We start from the raw sequence: 19,582 nt of genomic DNA, 5'->3' as shown, positions 1-19,582 counted from the left end.
GGAGATTGACATAAGTGCGTGAACAGTTTGGGTGATACTTTCTGGCTCACACTGTCATATCAGATGGATGCAAAAGATTTGGAAGCGGTGCCACAGATGGTGCTGTGGCCCTGTAAGAGCAGTTCCACCTTCCTTTTACTAACACGTGCAAATACCAGAGAAAGGAAAGGTTTTCTGCCTCCTGGTGCCTTTAGATATATACATTCCCCCTATAATGAGATGTTTAAACGTTGTGGAAAAAACAAGACCTCATCATGTATCTTGTAAGGAGGTCAAGTCTTGCACAGTTGAACTTCAGTGTGGTTTTGGAGATGTGACATGACTGATGTGTGCCTGGTTTGTTATTTGCATATAAGGGCTTTAAATTGCAAGAAGTGAATTGGAGATTAGATGTTAGGAAGAACTTCCTGAGAAAAAAAAAGAGGTAAACGCTACAGCAGATTATTTGGAGAAGACATGAAAGCTGTCCTGTGTTTCTGAAGGCCTCCCTGGCTCGCTCTTGAGGCAGGAAGATGGGAACTGCTCTCTGGCTGCCTTCCAATCCTATTTCTGTCATTGTGCACATAAGCTGTACATGCAAGTCTAAGTAGTGATCACCTGGGGCCATGGCAATATGAACATAAGTTTCTGGGTGCTCAGGGTGGTTTTTTTTGCTGCAAGGAGCCAAAAGTTCTGTTTGGTGACAGGGTAGTGATACGGGTAGTGATACAGTGCAGCAGACAACATCCCCCTCGTGTAGCCATAGAGTTAAGTCTTTCCCCCTCGTGTAGCCATAGCGTTAAGTCTTTCCCCCTCGTGTAGCCATAGCGTTAAGTCTTTCCCCCTCGTGTAGCCATAGCGTTAAGTCTTCACTCAGGGCCCCCACCTATTTCTAGGCAAACTTCAGTGTTTGTCTTCACTGTATTCAGAGGGGAGAGCTCTCGTTCCACTTACTTACAATTACGGTGGAGATATGCGTCCCTTTGCACCACGTGTGCTGCCAGCATGGCATGACAGCATCTCAGGTGGTGAGGGAGGATTTCAGTACTCAGGTACTGATGAATTCCGGGTCACTCCCATCTTTATCAGCATGTCTGACCCCACCTGGACCTTTACACTGGGCAACGCACTGTGGTATCCAGCCGGTATCACAGCTCCAGTCAAGTTCGCAAGGAAGAGGGCTTTCTCAGGAGGTACTGCAGGTCACAGGCTGGTCACTAACTGGTTGACTCTGCTTGGGTGCCAGCGCTGGTGTGTTCTACAGTGCACCAAAACACCAGTTTTGCAGTAGTGTTACTGTGGGAGGGAGATCACATCCCACAGCTCTGCTTTCTCCTGCGTAGAACTGTTTATTTCTGTCTGTTGCTGTCTAGCCTGAGCAGATTTGGTTGTACTCTGTTCGCGTCCAAAGCATACCAGCTTCCCAACCAGTCACTGGTCCACTTTTTGAAGAAACATATTCAGGTTTCAGACGCGGCTTTGTTGCTCTCTCTCTTTCAGCACCCTTCCCTTTCCTGGTCTGTCTGACTCACATTGGTTTATAAATTTTATATTATTCAGCCATGGATCTTTCACGTTACAAACTGGCTCAGATACCGAGGGAGAACAGTTGTCATAAATAATGGTTAACAAAATAATTTCTCTCAAATGGCTCCTAGTGCACTGTTTCTGGGATATGCCCACTCCCATGGTAAAAATACCCTGGCATCCTACAGTCAGATTCCTGGAGAGTGCAACTTAATTCAAGTTTGACACATTACTGAACAGTAAGACAGTATCTTTAATAATGTTGGCAACTGCGGAGTAAGGCTTCTCTCCCTGCCATGTGCAGTGGTGTCTGTGCTGTCGATTGGGTCCCGTCTGCCCTTGCCGACAGGTTCAGTGGTCTCCTTGGAAGAAGTTATGGGGGAGGATTTGTTTGCTATTAGCTGCATGCTTGCCTGAGAGAGAAAAGACAACGGAGCATTTTGCTATTAGCAGCTTAAAGCTCCACACTGACTCCAAATCCGACGTCCAGCTCCCGCCTATCCAACGGGCCATCTGCACTTGGCATTGCGCACCTTTGGCAAGGATCGCTTTCTGCCTGGCCAGTCCTCCCTTGTATCCTACCTATTACTTGCTGGGTACAGGAGAATCTCTTTTTCAAGATGCCTTGTTTTCCCTCTGCAGTCAGTCATGCTGCTCAGACAACAGGACTTGGAAATGTGCTTTGCCAAAAGAAATCAATTAACCTGCAGGAATCACTGACGCTGGTGTCACACGCCAGAGATTAAACCCATTCATCACCAGTAGGGTCAGGGCACGCAGGCCAGATGTCACAGACCTCTCTAATGAACTAATATGGAAGCAAAGAAGTGTAACGCCGTGCTCTGCAGCTCTGCCTATGGAAATTAAGCTTTCCCCGCTTTAATTCCCATGCCTCTGTGAAAAGTAGTTCAGGGTTTTATTGCTAGGATTTTTTCGTTTGTTTGTTCCTTTGTGTAATGGTCTCTGGGCGTTTGCTTAGAGATAATTTCTTCTTCCAGGCAGGACAGAGCATCAGGATAGCAACCTCTCTTTCCTGTAAAGCTTCCTCCAGCTTCCACCACGCTTCCTTTCAAAAACAGAATTTCCAGGCTTTCAGTGCCTTGTGACTTTTTTTACACTACTTTTATCATTGCCTCAATTCCTGGCATATTTTGTAGATTACTTTTTTAGCACAGGAATTCCAGTCAATAAGGCTGCCCCTCTCACAAAAACACTCATGAGAAAAACTTCTTTATACAGCAATTCTTTTTTTTCTTCCCTAAATCACGATTCTTTTATAACTATTTTCAAGCTGCTTCAGAAGTCTGACAGCTTAAAGAGGCTTTTAGTAAATTTAGGACTAGCAGAGAACACAATACAGTACATCACTCTAATATAATCCAGTCATTTTTGGTGCAATTTTTATAACACAAATTTAATCCCACCCTTCCAAAGTGATAAGAGCGAGAAAATGGTGAAGAATGGTTTCTGTAAGAGCTCTTATGCACTAGTAATAATAAATACTTCAGTTCTTTTTTTAAACCACTTAACTACAATTCCTGCTGTGATTTTGCTTGACTATATTGTTGTTTCTTTCCTGTTCTGTAGTACTGCAGTGGAGGGTTAAAGCAGTCGTATTTTATTTTCAAACATGACTGCACTCTGTACTTTATTTCTCTTAGCTGCTTGATGAAAATTTGTGAGACCCAAGCTATACTCTGGCATCCTCTGGAAGACGATACATACAAGTACAGTATCTTGCCATGGCAGAGCCCTACAGAAATGGATCAGAAATCTGATGACCTTACTTTTATTCCCTAGCTCCATCACCGATACCTGTGCAGCCTTGGCAGATACCTGCCAGAAGGCAGCGTTCAGAGGTCAGGAGTACTTCAGGTACTTCACTCCTTGGATGTAAAAACTCAGCACTGCTGAGTATTGCATCTTGTGGTCTGTCTAGGTCCTCTTCCTCGCTCATAATGCAGATAACTTGAAAAAACCAAAGCTTCACCCTGGAGAGCTGCAGAAGAAATGCCTACATTGGTACTTATTAGAAGCAATGGCTTCACCAGTAATCGGGAAGAATGTGCTGGTTTTATTATGAAAAGGAAAAAAAAAAGTCCTTTCCCCAAGCTGTGACAACGTTTAGGTGCCGGGGCATATAAATCACTGTAATGGAATTAGCATGTAACATGATTCTTTTCTGGGCAGTCAGCGCGAGTGTTACGCGTCTGGAGCTTTGCTGAGCAACGATCCCCTGTCTCTGCACGGGCACAGACCTGTAGGACCACTGATGCTCTGCAGCAGGCGCAGGGTGATTCTGCAGTCCCGTCTCCAGCGATGGCCACTCCCAGTTGTTGCTGTGGGAAAACCTAAACTCACCTAGATTTTTCCTGAGAAACACCACCCTGTGCAGATGTAGGATAATCTACCCCCCAAAGGATTTTTTTATTTTATTTTATTTTTTTTTTAAATCCCTGTTTTTATACCTGGACGCATGAGATTTTCTGTTTTTTTCCCATATCCTTGCAGAGGTATGGAAAGATGCTCTGGATGGATATCCAAGTCTTATAATTGTTCAGTCCCTCTCTGCATCCTGCATGATATATGCTGGATATTTTCTCCAAAGATACAGCAATGCAGATCAGGCAGCAGGATGCAACTGCAGTGTGTATCCCTGGCGCAGACATGAACAGGAATAAATAGCTGCGCTGATGCAGCTGGTGAGAACAAAAGAATTTAAGTAGTTAACTAGTTACCACTCAGCACTTCAGAGAGAGCATAAACGGTTCACCCATTTGTTTACATGACAAGAATCAGGTTATTTAAACAGCTCTAGTAGGTTTTTCTTCTCTCCTAAAATTAAAATTAAACATTTAATAAGAGAAAAAAAACTACTCTTAACACCTTTGATCAGGTGTGGAAACTCTTGGTGAGTAGCAGTGCTGATTAACTTTTCATTTTTAAAGTGGTAGGTACAAACAGTAGAAAGAAAATACTCATTACAGTCTAGATAGTGCAAGCCACAAAAAGAACAATCCCTAGTCCATACACCTTTTCTGCTGTCTTAAACACGGCACATCTGCAAATTACATTACAGGAAAAATGAGAATAATCCATTTTCAGACTCTGTCTTCTGCCTCACATCAGGCTTATTTTTAGCCTTTTCTAGAACTAGATATAAAATGATCTCCCAGTTCTCCTGTTGCAGCAATTTGAAAGTGTCTGACCTTATTTTTGCTTTGCAGATTCTATTATGTGGGGCAGGGGAAGGATTCGCAGAGTTGTCAACCCTCTTTTCTCTGATTTTTCTGTGGCAGCAGTTAAGAGTCAGAAAGGACCCATCAGATGACCTCATGTCGTTGCCAGCAAAGGATAGAGTCCCCTCCATTAATAGTGTCACAGGTATTAAATTGGAATGCTAGACTCATACACAGCATGTTCCGTTCTGGTAGTTTGCATTGCTAAAAAGAATATTTCTTCTATGAAATATTTTAAGATGAATTGAGAGGGTTTTTTTAAAGAGGCTGGACAGTTACTGTAGAGAGACGTCTCAGTGCTGCATTGAAGCAGAGTTTGAATTTGAGGATTTCAGGGCCAGCAAGTGGATTTAATCAAACAACTCCCATAAAGGAATATTTGAGGAACAGTTCACTCACTGCTGATGTTCAGCTATTTAGGGGGAATAACATGATTGCTTTGTTTGTTTTTTACTTTACAAAAAAAGAACAATAATTAAATATTTCCTACAGTGATATAAACTCACAATGCTTTTTTAGCCCAGGTAAGATGTCCTTGGCCTTTAAAGGCATGTGAATTTACAGCAAAAAGCCCAGATTAGGACGCAGAGGATGTGTGATGATGGAAGAAGAGAGGCAAGGAGTGTGTTCTGGCTATCTGAGAGTGGCGTGATAAAGATGCATAGACTGTAGATGGAATAAGATCAGACTATTAGATGGTTTATATGGAACTGAAGGGTTGGGAATATGAAGGGAAGAAGTGGTGAAAATGTAGGTAGTCTTATTATTGCCGGAAAAAGCCTGCTCGTAGAGCTGTTTCGGGGTTTTTTTGTCCCCTGTTTACTAGCCATGTTTGCAACTCCATAAATGGAGCTTGGGACTGGCTGAATTTTAAATGCTGGTTTGCTTCTTCAGCTGGGAGCTGCTGGTTTCATGCACATGGAAAATATGGTCTCATATAGAAAAAATACTGATTTGTTCTGTTGCTTTAGTCGGCCTGCGGATTTCCTGCAGGTTAGGTAGGAAGATGTCAAAGGTCAGTTTGGTTGTTCACAGACATTTTGAGCTCAGTCGTGGTCCTTACACAAAATGCTCATGGCACTTGAAATATGCTGTTCAAGTTAATTGTTGGCAGCAGGAGCTTTGCTTAAGTACAGGCAGAAGGACTGAGCCAGCTGGTGTTGGCATAGCTCTTGCTAACTGCAAGCTGCAGAAGAGGCTGCAGGCAAGAACTTCATGGTTCTCCAAGCCCTGACATGGTTCTCTCAATTCCCCACATATACTGCCCTTTTGAGGTTAACCTGCTGTGCCACGGAGAAAGGAAAACAATGTTCCTAGCCTATTCCTAGCTACTTGAGTGCTGTTCTACAGGAAGAATGGAATTTCTCCCTGTGCCTGCAGTTATAGGAAGGCAAAGCTTTCTTGTCCAAGAAGAGCACCAGATCAAGAACTACTTGGAGCCCTACTGCTGTCTTGGCTACTGACTCTCTGCTGCGACCTTCAAGAAGTCAGATGCTGTCCCTAAAATGCTCATCAGCGGTAAAACAGGATTAAAAGCACTTGTCCACAAGGTACAAGGGGCACTTAAACCATATGCTTACAATGGATTCAATATGTTGATTTGCATTGTCATTGCAAAGGACAGTTCTTGGCGTGCAGGGACTTTATCACGCAGGAATATATTTTAAACTCACGCTAAGACAGTTTCTTTGCTATGGCTGCCCTGGCACAGATACGAAAGCTGATCAGATCCCACGCAGGTGACTGGAGCACTGAACAGAAGGCAGCCTTCCAAGCCAGAAACCCTTTCTGACACAAGGAAACAGAACAAATCATGAAAAATTCAGCCCTGCTAGCCTGTTTCCTGAAGCCTGTCACGGTCACAGAGCATATTATGAAGGTGTTGACTTTTATCAACAGTAGATGACCTCTTCATGTGGAGAAATCTGCAAGGCAGATTTTCAGCAAGCTGTGATTGTAGGTGTGTTAGAGTAATTTCCTTGTGGTTGGGTCCTTGGCCTGAGTGGCATCTTTTAGTCAATCAGGGACAAAACTGTTAGAGTATTACTTCCAGTGCTTCAATAAGGGGTGTCTTAAGTGCTCCGGCTTGGTCGTTCCTAAAGTTGCTGCCAGACCACTACCACATGCCAGAGAGGGCTTGGCCCAGACTTACAGCGGAGCAAAACAGAAGGACGTTTCCCCAGACCTGGTACCTGAGAGGTTGGTGAAAAGAGCTGTATCGTGAGGCAGTTATTTTGGAGGGTAAGAAGTATGTTTCTAATCAAGTGGCATCAGGAAGCTCTACAGGATTTTCTGTTTAAGGATTTAATGAGATCATACCTGCTTTTTATGTCATGTTTTATCCCCTTTCCCATTCAATCATGCCAAGAAAAAAGCAAGACCCTCCACTTCCTCTTTCCTCCATTATTTCAGTGGACATGAGAGTATGATGTTACCCACATCTTCCATGGCACTAAAAATCCCACCACCTTAATTCTGAGCCCATCAGTATCTGGCAGAAGTATACATACAGGGACAGACTCGGGCACAAAGTTTTGAGGGCTTCAGAGACCCACATCTTCACTAACTTCAGGAGTCCACATCAGCGTACCACCGCAGAGCAGTAAGGCAGACTTGTCTCTGGAGATCATTTCTATCCAAGTCCTTGATACCTAATGAGTGCTGTTAACCGCTCGTCTTCACATCTGTTCTGTTGCAGCTGCCTGGAAAAATAGAAGGAAAGGTTATTGATTTTTTTCTTTATGCCCGTTTTCTCCTCTGTCAAGATCTGCGAAAGAGGAAAAATAGAAGCTGACCTATGTTTCTTCCTCTGGAGGCAAATATGCTCAGCACCTAGATTAAATGAACAGATGGAAAGTACTAACAGAGTCTGCGCAGCTTTATGGGGCTGTACCGAGTAGAGAGGAAAAAATGTATTTGCTGTACATGATTATCATATTCCGTTCGCTAAACCCACTGACGCGCAGGAACAAAAGGGGATTTAAGCCAATTCATTTCTTCAGTGCAGCTGGCGGAGCACCTGTCACCACCAGCACGAAGCTCCTGTCGGGCTGTCTCCACGAGAGAGCTGCTGCTCAGTACAGACTGATCCACCATTTCTACCTCCAGAGGGAAGGGCAACTCTACGCCAACGGCCGCCAGGAAGGCTGCACGCAACCAAGTCCTGTTTGAGCCTTGCTTTGGAGCCCTTCAGATTTACACAAGCCCCAGGCTGCTTCTCTGGGTAGAAATGAGTGAGCATAAGCAGCCAGCAGGGCTAAATTAAGCAATGGTTTCCTACTCCAATGCAAGCTACTCCTATGCCTCATTCTTTTGTTAAATTTTGTTAGCGTTCTGCTTAGTGTCCTGTTCCTTTAGCAAACTGACCTCAGCTTCACCAAACAGACCCTGTTCCTGGGAGGCTGGATGAACCTGTCATGATGCATCAGGAAGCTCAGTGCGTAGACTATTTTTAGCTGTGCCAGTCCTGTCCCTGTACCACTCGCTGGGATCTTTCTAGGCTGATGTAGTATTATTGCTCACCTTTCATGCATCTTCACTTTCAGTGATTGTTTTCAGCTGCAGCACACTAGGAGCCTTTTAAATCAAAGCACTGCGTTTCTGTACTAATGGATGTTGTTAATCGTGGGTGTCTTGTCCCAAAGTTACTGACTTAACTGTCAAAATAGCTTGAGTTCAGTTAAAACAGGACATGTTCTCTGGAAACAATCCTTGATTTGGCTGTTCTTACACCCTGCTCAGGAGGTAATAGGTTGTACTAAGGTTTAATGTTCTGCAGCCATTTTTTAGGGAGGAGATGGAGGCACAAGCGCACCTAGCAGTTTGTTCAGCATCTCGAGAGAACTCTGTTGTAGAGCGGGGAACCAAAGCCAGCTCCTTCCAACTGCAGGTGCAAATGGCAACTAGACTTAAGTTACTGAAGGACAGTAACGGCTAACGTATTTACATTCTGCGCTGCTTGATTAAAAACTCTGTATAATGAAGGGCATAAAAGGTACACACTTGAACTGGAGTCTCCAGCCTGTTGGTTTTGCTCTTTGTAAAGTGTCTGGCAAAGAGGTGGTGCATTGTTGGGACCAGTATGTTACACTCGCAAGTGTGGTAGAGAGCCAAGCTGAAAGAGAACTCTGCAGTAGATAAGACCGCTGGGTTTGGCTTCAGCAGTGAGCAAAATAATAAGAGAAAGCAGAATAGCCGTGGACAACTTTGATTTGTTTCAGGGGCAGAAATCTTTGCATGAACTCAGTGCCCACATGCGCGGCCCTGTTGGCGTTGTGCATTACTAGATGAAACTTTGTGCATTTAACGGAGTTTGACCGATTCAAAGTCCTCAAGGGAAATGTGACAAAATCCCAGTGAAACGCAGCTATAAATCCCCCTGTGGTAAAATATTGGTGAGACGAAGCAGTAGGGTCCGTGTAGAGTATGAATGAAGTGTGACAACATATGAGGGGTGGTTGGTTGTGTATTTAAGGTGTTTCCTGGTACTGTGTTACCTGTTTGTATTGCTGGCAGGCCAACTGCAATAAGCTTTATATCCTCTTGAAGCTGACTCTGTTTATGAGGGTGATGACAGTATGCAGACAGTGGTGGAAAATATGAGTGGGACGATCTGTAAACTTGTGTTCATTTCCCTCCTTTGTTTACTAAAATGTTAATGTGTTTTGGCAATGGGCTTCAGCAAGGATTTACTTAAGGCAGCTGATCCCTGCAGTAACAAGGTGGTGGATGAAGTGGGCGAGTATGTAAAACACACACTTTCCTGACGTTTCTCCCTTTCTGAATCACATTTGGTAAATTAGGAGGTGGTTATTGTGCAGAGAGAGGACTTGGCCTATGCCTAAGCCCACTTTATGTTCCTCTGCCTTAGTGATCTCTTTCCTCCTTCCAGCTGCAACTACCCTTGTCCTCTCTAAGTGTCAGGGAGACCACAGTGACAGTATTACTACCCTAGGATTTTAACTTACCTGATGGACCTGAGCTTGTGTGCATTTGAAGATCGAGAAACCCAATGTGGAAGGCTGCCCCAGCTCTCCTATTCCGTAATTATTTTGTCGGTTATCTGCAGGAATACAGGGATAACAATAGCATGAGCCAACCTCGTGTGCAAGTAACTTTCTGTGTTCATTCATCAGTTGATAAAATTCACTGTTACATCTGAAAGTCATACAAGTGTGGAGCTACAAATGATAATCCTCAGCCTCTGTTTTTCTTGCACAGGTTCAGGCAGCAACAGTAGATTTGAATGCTACTGATGAGGTTCAGTAGGGGGATTTGCAGAATGCTGCACCCGGCTGGGCTGCTAATCATCACTGATACACAGGTGGAGTGCGTCATTGGCTCGAAGGCCTTGATGCCAAAAACCCCCTTTAGCTAGCTGTATTTGAGAGAGAGATTTTTTTTCATAGATTTAAGGCCATAAAGTCTCATTGCCTTTCAAGGATGTCCATGTAAATATTTCATCACCTAAAATTTCTGATTCCAGTGTGATCACAAGGTCTTCTGGAGAGGTTTACCCCCCCCCCCCCCAGCAATGTCTGAGAAAGTTCAGACAGGGAGGAATCTGCTGAAGGGTGCCATTAGTGACTGTTACGTGGTATCCCTTCCTAAAGCGCTGCTTCAAACAGGCACTTTATAGCATACTGCATGGTACTTCAGAAACACAGAATTCTCTCCAGTGAAATGAAGGAGAAGGATCCTTAATCACAGGCAGGAGTTGCTGCTAAGTACAGTGATCTAGCTGCCCCTGTAGCCCCAATACTCTTGTCTGCTGAATGAGCTCCTGCTAGTCAAAAAATGAGTTATTTGCAGGCTAGAAGGACCCCACCGAAGCATTTTATTGTCGCTTGTAAAAGTTAAGTGATGTTAAGTACAGCAGGCTGTAAAAATTAGGACATTATTTCCTAATATGCTTCTCTGTTACAAAAGCCAGAGCCTGTCTTGTTTAGATATCAAGGAAACAGGGCTTTTGGAAAGCTGTAGGATACTGAAATATGTGTGGTGTTTAAGCTATGTATGAAACGTAACATTAAACGGTGTTGGCAGCATTCACAAAAGCTTTGTTTGTGCACAGCCTTTCTCTTGCAGCCTTGTGCATGACGGTGCCGCACACACTAGCCTGCAAGTGTGTTCTCCTTCTTTGACGTCCTGTTACTTGCTTGAGTTTGAGCTCATGAACAGAGATGTCAATTCACGGAGCTCAAACATTCAGTAGCCTATAGCTTATGGAAAGTCAGTGGCACATACATCCTGCCGCTGCTTCTCACAACTTCACCCTAAATTGTTGGAGCAGCTGCAGGTGGGAAGGGAGATCTGGGTTTTATTCTGGCTGGCACAGGGTGGAGCAGAGCATTCTTGGATTGCATGTGGGCAGCAAAACCTCTTTCAAAGGCCTCAGAAGGCCCGGATTGTGCCGGGGACTGTACAGCAGTGCTGGCTGTATTACAAACTGTCATCTCCAGTGTCTGTTGGCTTGGTGACCACCTAGACTGAAAGGGACAGAGCATTTGGAGAATCATCTCTGCACGATTCCTGAAACAAAGTAGAGTATAGCTGACCTGTAAAAGATTCTGGCCACTCATCTGTTATCTCAAATTTGTCTTCTTTTTCTTATGCGGTTCTCTAACCGGCTGAGGTGCTGTGAAATTAGATCCATTTTACGTAGTATAAATATTTAACAGCTCTAGAGCATTTGGTTTAATATTAAACAGACAGTCTTATAAATACTTCAGTATTATAGATGCTGTCACACTACATGGAAATGGTTTGATAGGATCTAGGAGAAATATTTAGGTTTGACAGGGGAGGAAATGATGGGGTTAGAAGGAGTCAGCCACATTTTTAACTGCTGGAGGAGCCCGTAAAAACAACTAAAAAAGTTGTACAGCTTCTGTTCTTGAAAGGCAATTTGGGTAAGTTTCCTCCCCCTCAGGAAATAACAGAGTGGTTCCCACCCCGCTCTCTTCCAAGGAATGAAAACATTCACAATCTTGAGAAAACACTGCAGAGAAAATAGAACAATTTAGGAACCAATGTTTAGTCAGCAGATATCCCCAAATCGGAAGCAACAATCTATTCAGTGTGGGATTATCGTTATTAGAAAGGCAAGTGAGACTTAAACAGGGATTTAGATGCTCTTAAGCCTCGTTAGCTTAAGTCCATGTACTACATTTTACCACCTAAGAGAATCTAAAATTTATTATTAGCGTTTCTGATTTAAAAAAAAAAATTAAAAAATTCACAGCTGACCTGCTGCCACCTGTAAGCTGAGCCTCGCTGAAATCAGGCTGTGCAGAAGCCAGCAGACCACTGTCTACAACACAGTGCTTCAGAGAGAGAGTGAAGGCTGCACTGTCTGAAATTTGGGAGACTATTTCAGTTCCCTCTTCTGCCCACTAGCTTCCTATGTGATCCCTGAAAGTCACTTCTCTCCCCAGCAGCTTCTCAAGTCATGCGGGGTCTAATTTCCCCGTTTCTTCTAAATGTATTTCAGGATTAGCCCCTCTAGGCCTCTGTTCCCATCTGTAAAAGAGAGATGAAGCAGAAGTTGAGAGAAATGTGTTAAAATGCAAAGAATGAGTAACTCTCATGACTTGGGACAACATAAGTACTTGTTGTACTTGTACTTGGGAGGTACATTTCATCCCATAGGAGGCTGAACTATAAGTGATACACGGAGGAAAGTCTTGTGTGTGTTTATGGTTCATCTGTCAGCAATGCAGGTGGGTTCTCTGTGCTAAAGAGAAAGCAATGGCAAAACTAACTTTTTCTGTATATATTCTGTATCTTGTAAAAATGTGGAATCAATTACATGTTAAGGGACATGACTTTCAAACAACATTACGGCACATTCAAACATCTGAAGTTTTAGCATTCTATGATAGCTTCCTAACCGTCATAGTTTACTTCCTACTTCTGAAGTTGACTGTAGCATCACAAGGTAATCTGTTTTCTTTCTGATGTATTCGGATAGTTAAAGCACAGTTGCAATGTTCAATGCAACGTAATGTCCAATGCAGTAGGGTTACCAAGAATGGTAATTCTACGAAGAAACTTGGGTCAGCTGCTGCATCAAAAATATTTCAGTTTATAGCCTTGAAAGGCAGAAAAGGCACAGAGGCTTCTACGCATCTTGGAGACAAGCTTTCTGTGAGGCTGGTGTGAAGTTAAGAGCTGTAGGCTGAACTGGGCCAATTTCTGATGCAGAGATTTCTTGGAAGGTGTCCTCTAACCACTGGTTAATTTTTATCCTGGAACACGTGTCTGAATCCAGCATCATACCCTTTCAGCAAAAAAGAGTGTCCTGGATCAGGTATGAAGTCTGGTGAAGAGCCACAGATGATTTTTAATGAATCAGCATTTTCCAAAGGAAAATGATGTTTCATTGAGAAGTTCTTATCTGGTAGGACCTGAGGCGGAGATGGTTTCTGTGATCTTCCCTGTAAACCTGCCCAGGTTTTTCACTGATTCAGAAAGAAGCTGTGCTTTTGCATGTGATGGCAAAATCCTGCTGCAATCCTTTAAGGTATAAAATACTGCTGTTTCAGTTTATTTGTCCTGTTAAGTTAGCACAGCCAAATGGCACGAGAAGACTCTTACTTTGTGACTCAGGTTTCCTCTCCTGTTGGCAGCTAGAGTGCATTTGGGTAAAAGCACCGAAACGTGGCAACGTCAAGCCAGGTCCTTGAGTGAGGTGGGGTTTTTCCAGTGTCGTTACTAAGAATCCAGGAGTTCCCACTGAGGTCAGTGAGCATCCGAGATAGAAAGCAAGTCCCAAAGGTCTCAGAGTCCGAGGGTGACTTGTCTTTCTTACAGTCCACACAGGCCCTGCTGTGCTTAACACTATCAAAGGAGATTGCTCCTGTCCCTAAGTAACCACGCTCTGGGAAGGCATGAACAGTGTGGGAGAGAGGTGAGCTGCTGCAGCAGGGGAGCTGTTGACGAGGAAGGCTGGACTGCACAGGGCACATACTGCGATGAGAAGGAGCAGGTCTAAGGGATGAACTTTGTAAAACTATTGCTGCCTTTTCCCTGGGTACCCCACGGAGCAAACAGGAGCTGTTCCCCTCGCTGCCCTCGGTAGCAGGAGGTGCAGGACAGCGTGTTGCCGCGAACAGCTTCTGCCTGGTGACACTGCAGTCCCCGCTGGACTCCATCCATCTCTTGGGAGCAGTTGTCTGGAACAGCAGCAGGTCTTCAGGAGATGAAAACTGAAAGGCAGCTACTTTTTTCTTAATTTAATTTTTATCAGTGGTGACTGTTTACATTTATGCTGTCAGTCTGAAGGACACCATTCAACAGCCACTGTATAAACAGTCTTGTTACTGGCTTAGGGAGACAATTGCTACGTCTGAATGCCTTTGGGACCTTCCTAAATCCTTGTCAATTAGTGTCAGCAATGTTACTTGGCATGTTCCAGCAACTGTCAGAATTGCTATCAGACACCACTGTGAAAGGGTTTCAGCTTTATACCACTGTGCAGGACAGTTATTAATGTCCTATCTCGTTAGAAACTGTTAAGCAACAGGAACCTGGATTTAATAGGCTGGTATGTTTTTAGGAGCCTGTTTCTTGGCTAATTGCAGCTCTCACATGTCACTTTTGTTTTCCCTTCACCAGGGTGAATCAACTTGTGATGCCACCAGCCTCTGTGAAAGTCTGAGATGGTGAGTGACCCAAACCAGCAACTGGTCTCAAGCTACCCATCTGCTCCAAATCCCTATCAACCCATGTCTTTCCTTACAAATTGGAAAGAAGTTAACCTTAGACAGCCATGGCCTGCACCTTTGCTACCCTCAACCCAAATTGGAGCAAATCAAGAACAGGGAAACCAGGGGTCAACTCAAGTGTCCTCTGTTGCATTGAGTTGCTTCCAGAAACCTGATGCCCCCTTCTTTGAGCAGGTAAGGCCATGCAACCCCTGTTGACTTGACCACCAGCAGGTGTGATTGTCCGAGGCCAGAACTTAGGTTTTGCCTGAACATATCTTGCGTTCATAAAACCTGCTGCTGCATTGCTCTTGGTCCAACATCTGCTCGCTATCAAATGACCTTCCCTAGCGTATTCCAACTTTTCTGCAGAAAAATGCTTTCTGGCAGCACGTGAACTTGCATGTTGTTGCTAGGACTGTCCCCACTGCAACCCTTGATCCAGGGTGACAAAGCTGAGGCCTCGGCAGCGAGCCAGAGGGAGAGCCCCACTCCCGCTGCCCTTTCTTCTCCCTTGTGTTCATGCTATTCTTATCACTCACCAGCAGTCACAGCATTGCAGCTCAGAGCTGCAATGATTGATAAACACTTCCCAGCATTTTACCGTAGCCAAAATTAATTAAAGCAAGTTTTTGAAGAGGAGATTTCTTTCCCATAAATTAAATGCATTGAAAGAGTAATCATAAAATCAGAACTCAATAACACACTTAAGAATGGCCTTTTGGGAGAAAAGATTTAATACAATCTCTAGTACAGCAGATGTGTTATTTCCACAGAGGGGGGTATATTCTGGTATAGGCTAAGGATATAACAGGCCTGCCTGTACCTTGCAGTCTCTGGGCCGAACGTGTACTCACACATTATTATTATCAGTACCCTGTAGATAATGGTGCTTGTTTGTTTAAAAAAATAAAAAAAAAAAAGGCCTCAAAAAATCTGGGAGCAAGTATTGGGTGGCGTTGCTGAGACTTGCCTTATAAAACACTGAACGCTTGGGTCCTGTGCACACCTAGGTTTTTCACTGTACTTTCTTCTCTTTCGGTCCAGTTTTATACAGGTTGAGAGAAACCAGGCCATCGTTACAGGGAATTTTTCTATAACCCAGCAGTCACTGTTTTTTAAGGTCAGGGGCAATTTCCTGCATAACATGGAGCACAGAACCTCTCACAGGAAATCCTGCAGCGAGAGAACTGTGGTTATCCTTTCCACCTCATCTAGGAAAGCTGCTGGCCGCTTAGATATGCTACAGGACGCACAAGTGCTATCTCACCAGTCAATAGATGTGCTGATGTTGCTCTTTAAAGCAAGTGTATACCACCAGCATGCTGGGAGAGAGCCAGTGTCTGCTCTACTTGGTTAGCAGCAAGACTGATAGCTGAGCTCTACTGCTGGGGATGTGTATGCTGGACTCGCCCCCCGGACCGGGCTCTCCAGAGGACAGCAGTTTTGAAAATGACAGTTTAAGGCAAGAGGCAGTCCCTGTTTTCTTACAGGGGTTAAAAACAGTCTAGCAAAAATTAACCCTGTTATCCACCGAGCTGTTTCAACCCACATCACAAACAGTTGTACCTACACAACTGACATTAAACAAGACATGGTCGATGCCCTTAAATACTACGGACAGCAGTCTAAACCTGTTACTGGTTCACCTCCTTAAGCAGATTGTGCCTGGATCACAGTGTATTTGTGTTTCCAATTCCAAAAGCCTACAGTACATCCCAAAGTGCTGTCTCCACAGTGGTCAAGCTTTGCTAGCCTCCAACTTGCATGGAGGCAAGGGGTCTCTTAGCTGGCCTCCGCCACAAAGCTGGGTGCATGCATTCACCATTACCAATCCATTCCTGTGACTGCCCCATTAACCACCACCTTCTCTTCCCTGTCTGCAGTTGCCAGTGAAGGAAATGACATATGGACTGCTGCTCCCACCACCACCGCACCAATCTCGAGCTCGAAGCCCTTCCGTACTGAAAACCAGTGGATCCTTCAGCTCCACACTGCCCTGGAAGGGTTATTCAGCACCAAATCAATCACGCCACTCCAGCCTGCAGGGTCAGGCACCAGGAGATGAGCAGGGCAGCCTGGAACACAAGTACTTCTTGAGCATAAGGACGTTCACAGGTTCCTCTGAGCATCGAAAGCAACTGTCCACTGGACCCACAATGTGCTACCCAAGTGAGTGACTGTAGATTGTGTATATGGTTTTAGTTGTAGCCAATGAAGTCCGCATCATTTGTAGGGCAACTTACGTCCTATTGAATGCTGCTGTTCTGTCAGCACTCCCACACCCAGAGACTGCACTAGTTGGGGACCTATTCTGTACATCACCTTTTCTTTAACACTGAAGGCTCAATTCAGATTATTATTTTTTATTTAAATATGTCATAAGATGCTTTATCTCTGCTGAAGACATTAGATGACAGATATATATATATATATATATTTAGATAAACAGTTTTTATTTAAACATTTAAAATCTGGAGCTGCCTGTGCAACCATACCAGACACGAATAACGTCCACAACTCTCCTCATCTCAGTGCCCTGGTATCAGGCCCTGCAAGGGCACCGTAGGAAGACTTCCAGTGGATGACTACCTGTCACCTGAGGCTGAGCAATGGGACAGAGGAGAGAGTTTCGCTGCACTGGGTATGCTGGTGGTTGTTACAGAAAGGCCCAGAAGAACTTTGGACAGAAATACCTAGGGACTCTAGAGTTTGCTCAATATGCTGAATTCAGCCTTGCCTAGGTTTTTAAAATACCAAAATCCATCTGGCTGAATTGCTTTACCTAAGGCCTGGTAGTGCAATACTGCTGTGCCAGTGACATCGTGCTTTGTTTACATGCATATCACATTACATGTATTGTCAATGCTAGTTCTCCCTCTGTCAGTATTTTCAAAGCAGGTGGCTGATACTCTACCATAGCCGTTTCCTTTGGAACAATGCTCAGGTTTAATGCATGCCCAACCCCATGCACAGTCCCAGACTACTCTTACTGGGCTGTCAGTTGGTCGCTTTTATCTTTATGAAGATGCATTTGAGATCTTTAATATACAAGGCCAGTGTCTGAACTGCGTTAGTCTCAAATGCAGAAGCGTGTGTCTGTAAAGCAGTCAGAGTGCCATTTCACTAGTCTTGTTTCCTGCACTTGGCCTCCACAAGCCAAATTTATGCTATGTCATCTTGATGCTGCAACAGTGTGGGGAAGGCAGGGGAGCACGGGCCCTGGCAAAAGGCAGGCTTCCAGAGAAGGGGCATTGGTTCAGTGAACTCCCCGCTCCCTTTTTTCTGTTTAGATGTCTCCCACAGTTTAGATACTCCCCTCCAGTTTAGCACACACCTCGAGCAGGTGAATGCACCTCGCTCTTGTGCTCATCTTTAACAAGTGGCTGTGGTTGGGCTGCTAGTAGGACTAAATCAGCAAAGCAGATGCCAAACCAGGACTGGATGCGAGTTAATCAGACAGCCAGCTTCCAGACTTGTGGCGTAAGTTTGTTCAGAGACACAGGAAGGTACTGTTAGTAAATCTGGGTTTTATCTCCCATTCACTTCCAGGATGTGCTAGGACCTACAGTACAGCATTGTAGTAGAGATGGTAATTCCAGTTACGAGCGAACTGGTTGATATTCACCACGTAGCCAGTCTCTGCCCAGGCAGATGGGTTCTGAGAGTGACTCCTATAACAACGTGAGCCTTTCCTCCTCTCCTCCTCAAACTCCACTCTTCTGCAAAGGTTGCTCTGTCACCTAAAATACCTTAACAATAGCTTTAAGATTTGGCTAAACAACTAGAGCCAGAAATTTTCCTCGAGTGCCTGGGCATCCTCTGGAGAACAGCAAGCGGGTGCTAGAAATAATAAAGCAAAGCAAATCCAAAACAATGCTTCATTTCCCACCTTGTGCCACTATTTACATTCGTAGGGGAAATACCGCCTCTGTAGTCTAGGAGCCAAACACTTGGCTTTAAAGGCACATGAATTTCTGATTCCCATTAAGAAATCCCTTGTTAAGCTGTTTAAAAAGAAACGAAAAGCAACCCAACAATCAGTCACTTCATCTCAGAGACCAAAGAAGATTAGCCACATTTCCTAAATTGCTTTTCTGATAGGCTCTCTCTGTTGTAGCATTTACTGTCAACAAAATGAAGCATTCCTGCTGAAGTTCAGAGATTAGGAATTGTCCTTAAACTTAATTCTCAGGAGTCAACAATGAAAAGGGAACTTAAGTGTTTTGTAATTTCAGTAGCTCTCCTTGTTCATGACAAGCCCCAATCCTTGTTAGAGAAGCACAGCGCTGTTACAGGAGGCCAGCTTTGTCTTCTGCGCATATGAAGGAAATTGCTGTGGCTTTCTTTTTAACAAGGAAAGAGGGAAGGGAGCAAGCAAGGGAGTGAGAAGTGAGTCCTACCTGCAGCAGTTCCACACCAAGGGATCCCTGAATCCCTGCTCCCACGTGTTCCAGGCTAAGAGAGGGAAGCCAAAGCAGCAGCTGACAGCTCAGAGGTGAACAGAAGGGAAAGGAAACTCAGCCTTTCCACCTCCTGCTGACACTGCTGCTCCTTTACACGTTGATGGCCCATATTTGAATGGCTAGAAGCTGAAAGGCTGCGTTTCTGGTTGAGTGTTTCTTGTTTTAGCTGTGAAGAATTGTTCAGTTAGTGCTTCTATAAAGGTATTTGGTCTGTTAGAGTGTCATGGTTTAACATAGAGGGAAACCAGCTCACTTAGATCAAGGGTCCGTAGATTATGGCAATAACAGGTGCATCAAGTCTGGACATGAAACGTTATGTATTACCGAACAGAAACTGGACCTATGCTGCCATATAAGCCCCTTCCCTGGATTCTAACGTACTGTTCCCTGTCCCAGGACATCAGCCCATTTCTGCCAGTATGTGACTTGGGGAGAGTCACGGCCTGGCCTCAGTTTCTTTATGTGCAAGGCTGAGATGCTCTATAAACAAGCCATGTTGTGTTTCTATACTCTAGTAGAGGTCAGAAGTTCCCCATTATTAAAAAACCAAAACCTTACAGTATTGTGTTATACCGGTGCTGAACTCTGGACTTAGCAAGCCATATTGTGCTGGTTTCCCCTATGACTCCATTTCATGTACGTTTAGATGTAACCAGGCTTGGAA

The 19,582-nt window shown here is 44.3% G+C and overlaps 1 protein-coding gene across 2 annotated transcripts in view; it reads left to right on the top strand.

The window, feature by feature from the left end:
* The window catches only part of LOC143168279 (sphingosine-1-phosphate transporter SPNS2-like), a 140,122-nt gene extending 121,975 nt beyond the window's left edge, over positions 1 to 18,147 (top strand). Inside the window, exons 12-13 of one of the 2 annotated variants that reach the window (XM_076354565.1) lie at positions 14,364 to 14,410; positions 16,339 to 18,147. In XM_076354565.1, coding sequence (XP_076210680.1) covers positions 14,364 to 14,406 — 43 coding nt within the window. In that variant the 3' untranslated portion in view covers positions 14,407 to 14,410; positions 16,339 to 18,147. Of the gene's footprint in view, positions 1 to 14,363; positions 14,414 to 16,338 lie in introns of those variants that run through there. The other variant, XM_076354564.1, reaches the window with a different exon arrangement.
* Positions 18,148 to 19,582: the final 1,435 nt, after the last annotated feature.

This window comes from Aptenodytes patagonicus, chromosome 17, assembly GCF_965638725.1.
Source record: "Aptenodytes patagonicus chromosome 17, bAptPat1.pri.cur, whole genome shotgun sequence".
Classification (NCBI taxonomy): Eukaryota; Metazoa; Chordata; class Aves; order Sphenisciformes; family Spheniscidae; genus Aptenodytes; species Aptenodytes patagonicus.
The sequence above is the reverse complement of the archived record's forward strand: the minus strand, read 5'-3'. Positions and strand labels throughout refer to the sequence as shown.